Raw genomic sequence first — 9620 nt, forward strand, 5'->3', positions numbered from 1 at the left:
ATGGTGGAGGCTCACATGGAGGAGGTCTACATGGAGGAGGTCTACATGGGGAGGTCTACATGGAGGAGGTCTACATGGAGGAGGTCTACATGGGGAGGCTCATATGGGAGGTCTACATGGTGGAGGTCTACATGGGGAGGTTTACATGGAGGAGGTCTACATGGTGGAGGTCTACATGGGGAGGTCTACATGGAGGAGGTCTACATGGTGGAGGTCTACATGGAGGAGGTCTACATGGGGAGGTCTACATGGAGGAGGTCTACATGGAGGAGGTCTACATGGGGAGGTCTACATGGAGGAGGTCTACATGGGAGGTCTACATGGGGAGGTCTACATGGGGAGGTCTACATGGAGGTCTACATGGGGAGGTCTACATGGAGGAGGTCTACATGGGGAGGTCTACATGGAGGAGGTCTACATGGGGAGGTCTACATGGAGGAGGTCTACATGGTGGAGGTCTACATGGAGGAGGTCTACATGGTGGAGGTCTCACATGGGAGGTCTACATGGGGAGGTCTACATGGAGGAGGTCTACATGGAGGAGGTCTACATGGGGAGGTCTACATGGAGGAGGTCTACATGGAGGAGGTCTACATGGGGAGGTCTACATGGAGGAGGTCTACATGGAGGAGGTCTACATGGAGGTCTACATGGAGGAGGTCTACATGGGGAGGTCTACATGGAGGAGGTCTACATGGAGGAGGTCTACATGGTGAGGTCTACATGGGGAGGTCTACATGGAGGAGGTCTACATGGGGAGGTCTACATGGAGTAGGCTCTACATGGAGGAGGTCTACATGGGGAGGTCTACATGGGGAGGAGGTCTACATGGAGGAGGTCTACATGGAGGAGGAGGTCTACATGGGGAGGTCTACATGGTGGAGGTCTACATGGAGGAGGCTACATGGGGAGGTCTACATGGGGAGGTCTCATGGAGGAGGTCTACATGGAGGAGGTCTACATGGGGAGGTCTACATGGAGGAGGTCTACATGGGGAGGTCTACATGGAGGAGGTCTACATGGGGAGGTCTACATGGGGAGGTCTACATGGAGGAGGTCTACATGGTGGAGGTCTACATGGGGAGGTCTACATGGAGGAGGTCTACATGGTGGAGGTCTACATGGGGAGGTCTACATGGAGGAGGTCTACATGGAGGAGGTCTACATGGAGGAGGTCTACATGGGGAGGTCTACATGGGGAGGTCTACATGGAGGAGGTCTACATGGAGGAGGTCTACATGGTGGAGGTCTACATGGAGGAGGTCTACATGGGGAGGTCTACATGGAGGAGGTCTACATGGAGGAGGTCTACATGGTGGAGGTCTACATGGAGGAGGTCTACATGGAGGAGGTCTACATGGGGAGGTCTACATGGAGGAGGTCTACATGGGGAGGTCTACATGGAGGAGGTCTACATGGGGAGGTCTACATGGGGAGGTCTACATGGAGGAGGTCTACATGGGGAGGTCTACATGGGGAGGTCTACATGGAGGAGGTCTACATGGTGGAGGTCTACATGGAGGAGGTCTACATGGAGGAGGTCTACATGGAGGTCTACATGGAGGAGGTCTACATGGGGAGGTCTACATGGTGGAGGTCTACATGGGGAGGTCTACATGGAGGAGGTCTACATGGGGAGGTCTACATGGAGGAGGTCTACATGGAGGAGGTCTACACGGTGGAGGTCTACATGGAGGTCTACATGGAGGAGGTCTACATGGGGAGGTCTACATGGAGGAGGTCTACATGGGGAGGTCTACATGGGGAGGTCTACATGGAGGAGGTCTACATGGGGAGGTCTACATGGGGAGGTCTACATGGGGAGGTCTACATGGTGGAGGTCTACATGGAGGAGGTCTACATGGTGGAGGTCTACATGGAGGAGGTCTACATGGGGAGGTCTACATGGAGGAGGTCTACATGGGGAGGCTCATGGAGGAGGTCTACATGGTGGAGGTCTACATGGGGAGGTCTACATGGTGGAGGTCTACATGGAGGAGGTCTACATGGGGAGGTCTACATGGAGGAGGTCTACATGGGGAGGTCTACATGGAGGGGTCTACATGGAGGAGGTCTACATGGGGAGGTCTACATGGAGGAGGTCTACATGGAGGAGGTCTACATGGAGGAGGTCTACATGGGGAGGTCTACATGGGAGGTCTACATAGGGAGGTCTACATGGGGAGGTCTACATGGGGAGGTCTACATGGAGGAGGTCTACATGGAGGAGGTCTACATGGAGGTCTACATGGAGGAGGTCTACATGGAGGAGGTCTACATGGGGAGGTCTACATGGAGGAGGTCTACATGGAGGAGGTCTACATGGGGAGGTCTACATGGAGGAGGTCTACATGGAGGAGGTCTACATGGGGGAGGTCTACATGGGGAGGCTCATATGGAGGAGGTCTACATGGAGGAGGTCTACATGGGGAGGTCTACATGGGGAGGTCTACATGGGAGGAGGAGGCTACATGGAGGAGGTCTACATGGGGAGGTCTACATGGGGAGGTCTACATGGAGGAGGTCTACATGGGGAGGTCTACATGGAGGAGGTCTACATGGAGGAGGTCTACATGGTGGAGGTCTACATGGAGGAGGTCTACATGGAGGAGGTCTACATGGAGGAGGTCTACATGGGGAGGTCTACATGGGGAGGTCTACATGGAGGAGGTCTACATGGAGGAGGTCTACATGGGGAGGTCTACATGGGGAGGTCTACATGGAGGAGGTCTACATGGTGAGGTCTACATGGTGGAGGTCTACATGGGAGGACGCCATGGGGAGGTCTACATGGTGGAGGTCTACATGGAGGAGAGGCTACATGGAGGAGGTCTACATGGAGGAGGTCTACATGGGGAGGTCTACATGGAGGAGGTCTACATGGAGGTCTACATGGAGGAGGTCTACATGGAGGAGGTCTACATGGGGAGGTCTACATGGGGAGGTCTACATGGAGGAGGTCTACATGGAGGAGGTCTACATGGGGAGGTCTACATGGAGGAGGTCTACATGGAGGAGGTCTACATGGGGAGGTCTACATGGAGGAGGTCTACATGGTGGAGGTCTACATGGGGAGGTCTACATGGAGGAGGTCTACATGGGGAGGTCTACATGGGGAGGTCTACATGGAGGAGGTCTACATGGAGGAGGTCTACATGGAGAGGTCTACATGGAGGAGGTCTACATGGGGAGGTCTACATGGAGGAGGTCTACATGGGGAGGTCTACATGGAGGAGGTCTACATGGGAGGTCTACATGGAGGAGGTCTACATGGAGGAGGTCTACATGGAGGAGGTCTACATGGGGAGGTCTACATGGGAGGTCTACATGGGAGGTCACATGGAGGAGGTCTACATGGGGAGGTCTACATGGGGAGGTCTACATGGGGAGGTCTACATGGGGAGGTCTACATGGAGGAGGTCTACATGGGGAGGTCTACATGGGGAGGTCTACATGGAGGAGGTCTACATGGGGAGGTCTACATGGGGAGGTCTACATGGAGGAGGTCTACATGGGGAGGTCTACATGGAGGAGGTCTACATGGTGGAGGTCTACATGGAGGAGGTCTACATGGGGAGGTCTACATGGGAGGTCTACATGGAGGAGGTCTACATGGAGGAGGTCTACATGGAGGAGGTCTACATGGGGAGGTCTACATGGGGAGGTCTACATGGAGGAGGTCTACATGGAGGAGGTCTACATGGAGGAGGTCTACATGGAGGAGGTCTACATGGAGGAGGTCTACATGGAGGAGGTCTACATGGGGAGGTCTACATGGAGGAGGTCTACATGGGGAGGTCTACATGGTGGAGGTCTACATGGAGGAGGTCTACATGGGGAGGTCTACATGGAGGAGGTCTACATGGAGGTCTACATGGGAGGTCTACATGGGGAGGTCTACATGGGGAGGTCTACATGGAGGAGGTCTACATGGAGGAGGTCTACATGGGGAGGTCTACATGGGGAGGTCTACATGGAGGAGGTCTACATGGTGGAGGTCTACATGGGGAGGTCTACATGGTGGAGGTCTACATGGAGGAGGTCTACATGGAGGAGGTCTACATGGAGGAGGTCTACATGGGGAGGTCTACATGGAGGAGGTCTACATGGTGGAGGTCTACATGGTGGAGGTCTACATGGAGGAGGTCTACATGGAGGAGGTCTACATGGGGAGGTCTACATGGAGGAGGTCTACATGGGGAGGTCTACATGGAGGAGGTCTACATGGGGAGGTCTACATGGAGGAGGTCTACATGGAGGAGGTCTACATGGTGGAGGTCTACATGGAGGTCTACATGGAGGAGGTCTACATGGGGAGGTCTACATGGTGGAGGTCTACATGGAGGTCTACATGGGGAGGTCTACATGGGGAGGTCTACATGGGGAGGTCTACATGGAGGAGGTCTACATGGGGAGGTCTACATGGAGGAGGTCTACATGGAGAGGTCTACATGGGGAGGTCTACATGGAGGAGGTCTACATGGAGAGGTCTACATGGGGAGGTCTACATGGTGGAGGTCTACATGAGGAGGTCTACATGGAGGATGTCTACATGGGGAGGTCTACATGGAGGTCTACATGGTGGAGGTCGACATGGGGAGGTCTACATGGTGGAGGTCTACATGGGGAGGTCTACATGGAGGAGGTCTACATGGAGGAGGTCTACATGGAGGAGGTCTACATGGGGAGGTCTACATGGGGAGGTCTACATGGAGGAGGTCTACATGGGGAGGTCTACATGGAGGAGGTCTACATGGAGGAGGTCTACATGGGGAGGTCTACATGGGGAGGTCTACATGGAGGAGGTCTACATGGGGGAGGTCTACATGGGGAGGTCTACATGGGGAGGTCTACATGGAGGAGGTCTACATGGAGGAGGTCTACATGGTGAGGTCTACATGGGGGAGGTCTACATGGGGAGGTCTACATGGAGGAGGTCTACATGGAGGAGGTCTACATGGGGAGGTCTACATGGTGGAGGTCTACATGAGGAGGTCTACATGGAGGAGGTCTACATGGGGAGGTCTACATGGAGGAGGTCTACATGGGGAGGTCTACATGGAGGTCTACATGGAGGAGGTCTACATGGAGGAGGTCTACATGGTGAGGTCTACATGGTGGAGGTCTACATGGTGAGGTCTACATGGTGAAGGTCTACATGGAGGAGGTCTACATGGGGAGGTCTACATGGGGAGGTCTACATGGGGAGGTCTACATGGTGGAGGTCTACATGGAGGAGGTCTACATGGAGGAGGCCATGGGGAGGTCTACATGGGGAGGTCTACATGGAGGAGGTCTACATGGTGAGGTCTACATGGTGAGGTCTACATGGTGGAGGTCTACATGGGAGGTCTACATGGGGAGGTCTACATGGAGGTCTACATGGAGGTCTACATGGGGAGGTCTACATGGTGGAGGTCTACATGGGGAGGTCTACATGGAGGAGGTCTACATGGGGAGGTCTACATGGAGGAGGTCTACATGGAGGAGGTCTACATGGAGGAGGTCTACATGGAGGAGGTCTACATGGAGGAGGTCTACATGGAGGAGGTCTACATGGGGGAGGTCTACATGGAGGAGGTCTACATGGTGGAGGTCTACATGGGAGGTCTACATGGGGAGGTCTACATGGAGGAGGTCTACATGGAGGAGGTCTACATGGTGGAGGTCTACATGGAGGAGGTCTACATGGAGGAGGTCTACATGGGGAGGTCTACATGGAGGAGGTCTACATGGAGGAGGTCTACATGGGGAGGTCTACATGGAGGAGGTCTACATGGAGGAGGTCTACATGGAGGAGGTCTACATGGGGAGGTCTACATGGTGGAGGTCTACATGGGGAGGTCTACATGGAGGAGGTCTACATGGGGAGGTCTACATGGAGGTCTACATGGAGGAGGTCTACATGGAGGAGGTCTACATGGGGAGGTCTACATGGAGGAGGTCTACATGGGGAGGTCTACATGGGGAGGCTCATGGAGGAGGTCTATGGGAGGTCTACATGGTGGAGGTCTACATGGAGGAGGTCTACATGGGGAGGTCTACATGGGGAGGTCTACATGGAGGAGGTCTACATGGGGAGGTCTACATGGAGGAGGTCTACAGGTCCACACAGCAGGTCTCACCCCAGCCGCTCCTCCTCCGTCTTGCGCAGGTTGAAGTCTCGTTGGATCACGTCCCAGACGTGCTCGGCCTCGGCGTCACTCAGGCGGGACAGGTCCAGCTCCATGGAGAGGCCTGTCCACAACATGGGCCTGACATCAGAACCACACAGGAGGACCAGCACCACAGAGCAGGGAGCTCCTCAGGGTTCTGTTGTGGGTCCTCTTTACATCATGATACAATATGTAGGAAACACCTTGATGACATCATGAAAACACCCTGATGACATCATGATGACATCATGAAAACACCCTGATGATATCATGAAACACCCTGATGACATCATAAAAACACCCTGATGACATCATGATGACACCCTGATGATATCATGAAACACCCTGATGACATCATCAAACACCCTGATGACATCATCAAACACCCTGATGACATCATGAAACACCCTGATGACATCATGATGACATCATGAAAACACCCTGATGACATCATGAAACACCCTGATGACATCATCAAACACCCTGATGACATCATGATGACATCATGAAAACACCCTGATGACATCATGAAACACCCTGATGACATCATCAAACACCCTGATGACATCATGAAACACCCTGATGACATCATGATGACATCATGAAAACACCCTGATGACATCATGAAACACCCTGATGACATCATGAAACACCCTGATGACATCATCAAACACCCTGATGACATCATGATGATATCATGAAACACCATGATGACATCATAAAAACACCCTGATGACATCATGAAAACACCTTGATGACATCATGAAAACACCCTGATGACATCATGAAACACCCTGATGACATCATAAAAACACCCTGATGACATTACATTACATTACATGTCATTTAGCAGACGCTTTTATCCAAAGCGACTTACAATAAGTGCATTTCAACCTAGAGTACAAACTAAGAACAACAAGAATACAGGAAGTAACATTTCCTCAACATAGTCGAACTACAAAAGTACCATAAGTAAGTGCTATTTAAGTGCCACTGAAGTGCTAATCTGTGTTTTAATCCAGATATAGTCGGAAAAGGTGTGTTTTCAGTCTCAGACGGAAGATGTAGAGACTTCCTGCTGTCCTGATGTCAGTGGGGAGCTCGTTCCACCACTGAGGAGCAGGACAGCAAACAGTCTGGATGTAGAGTGATTAGCTCGAGGTGCAGGAGTCACAAGTCGATTGGCTGTTGCCGAGCGGAGCGAACGTGGTTGTACGGTGTGACCACATCCCGGATGTAGACGGGGCCCGATCCGTTCAGAGCACGGTACGCCAGAACCAGTGTTTTGAAGCGGATACGAGCAGCCACCGGTAACCAGTGGAGAGAGCGGAGGAGCGGAGTGGTGTGGGTGAATTTCGGGAGGCTGAAGACCAGTCGAGCTGCTGCATTCTGGATGAGCTGCAGGGGTCGGATGGCCTTAGCAGGTAGACCAGCCAGGAGGGAGTTGCAGTAGTCAAGGCGTGAAATGACCAGAGCCTGGATCAGAACCTGCGCCGCCTTCTGAGTAAGAAGAGGCCGTATTCTCCTGATGTTGTGCAGCATGTACCTACAGGAACGCGTCGTCGCAGCGATGTTGGCCGTCAGGGAGAGTTGACTGTCGAGTGTCACCCCGAGGTTCCATCATTGACATCATGAAAACACCCTGATGATATCATGAAACACCCTGATGACATCATGAAACACCCTGATGACATCATAAAAACACCCTGATGACATCATGATGACACCCTGATGATATCATGAAACACCCTGATGACATCATAAAAACACCCTGATGACATCATAAAAACACCCTGATGATATCATGAAACACCCTGATGACATCATAAAAACACCCTGATGACATCATGATGACACCCTGATGATATCATGAAACACCCTGATGACATCATAAAAACACCCTGATGACATCATGATGACACCCTGATGATATCATGAAACACCCTGATGACATCATAAAAACACCCTGATGACATCATGAAACACCCTGATGACATCATAAAAACACCCTGATGACATCATGATGACACCCTGATGATATCATGAAACACCCTGATGACATCATAAAAACACCCTGATGACATCATGACACCCTGATGACATCATAAAAACACCCTGATGACATCATGATGACACCCTGATGACATCATGAAACACCCTGATGACATCATGATGACACCCTGATGATATCATGAAACACCCTGATGATATCATGAAACACCCTGATGACATCATAAAAACACCCTGATGACATCATGAAACACCCTGATGATATCATGAAACACCCTGATGATATCATGAAACACCCTGATGACATCATAAAACACCCTGATGATATCATGAAACACCCTGATGATATCATGAAACACCCTGATGACATCATGAAACACCCTGATGATATCATGAAACACCCTGATGATATCATAAAAACACCCTGATGACATCATGAAACACCCTGATGATATCATGAAACACCCTGATGACATCATGAAACACCCTGATGACATCATAAAAACACCCTGATGACATCATGATGACACCCTGATGATATCATGAAACACCCTGATGATATCATGAAACACCCTGATGACATCATAAAAACACCCTGATGACATCATGAAACACCCTGATGATATCATGAAACACCCTGATGATATCATGAAACACCCTGATGACATCATAAAAACACCCTGATGACATCATGAAACACCCTGATGACATCATGATGACACCCTGATGATATCATGATGACACCCTGATGATATCATGAAACACCCTGATGATATCATGAAACACCCTGATGACATCATAAAAACACCCTGATGACATCATGAAACACCCTGATGACATCATGATGACACCCTGATGACATCATGATGACACCCTGATGACATCATGAAACATAATTTCTTCTCTCCATGTATTAATATTTAAATGTTTGTTTTTCTGCTAAATTAAGCTGTTAAATATTTAAATGACTTTTTATGACTTCCAGAATTCATTCATTTACATGTCACAAGTTTTACATTTAAATATTTCGCAAATCAAACTAATAATAAATATAAAAAAGAACAAATAAAGATAAAGAGGAGTGAACTCACCGTGACTCGGTGTGTTCGGGCTGCTGGACGATGAGCGACTGAGTGGAAGGAGAGTCAGCTGATCACACGACGACGCCCTCATGATGCCGTCGTCATGACGACACCCACAGCTGGAGGCCCCCACACACACACACACTGCCTCTATGAGCAGAGATACTTAAAGTATAAAACAGTCTCCATTTGGGAACATAGAGTAAAACATTGTGATCATGTTCATAAAACTTAAGCTTAAAAAGTCACAACATTTGGAGGGAACATGTGTTCATTTTATTTTATTGACATCATTTTACAAGATGTAATTGTGTTGTAAGACCTTCTGGTACAAGTACAAGTCCATTGTCTTTGCTATGTCCATGTTTCCTGC

At 50.5% G+C, this 9620-nt stretch overlaps 2 protein-coding genes across 3 annotated transcripts in view; both read right to left on the reverse strand.

The window, feature by feature from the left end:
- The window catches only part of LOC130204780 (melanophilin-like), a 48159-nt gene extending 38835 nt beyond the window's left edge, over positions 1-9324 (reverse strand). Inside the window, exons 1-2 of the mRNA XM_056431749.1 lie at positions 9257-9324; positions 6126-6237 (exon numbers count right to left, since the gene is read on the reverse strand). Coding sequence (XP_056287724.1) covers positions 6126-6229 — 104 coding nt within the window. The 5' untranslated portion in view covers positions 6230-6237; positions 9257-9324. The remainder of the gene's footprint in view (positions 1-6125; positions 6238-9256) is intronic.
- A 189-nt stretch (positions 9325-9513) lies between these two features.
- LOC130204741 (IQ calmodulin-binding motif-containing protein 1-like) overlaps positions 9514-9620 on the reverse strand; it is a 23793-nt gene continuing 23686 nt past the window's right edge. For both annotated transcript variants that reach the window (XM_056431690.1, XM_056431691.1), the window contains one exon: positions 9514-9620. This exon is cut by the window's right edge and continues 370 nt beyond it. The gene's annotated coding sequence lies outside the window, so the exon portion shown is untranslated.

This window comes from Pseudoliparis swirei, chromosome 14, assembly GCF_029220125.1.
Source record: "Pseudoliparis swirei isolate HS2019 ecotype Mariana Trench chromosome 14, NWPU_hadal_v1, whole genome shotgun sequence".
NCBI lineage: Eukaryota > Metazoa > Chordata > Actinopteri > Perciformes > Liparidae > Pseudoliparis > Pseudoliparis swirei.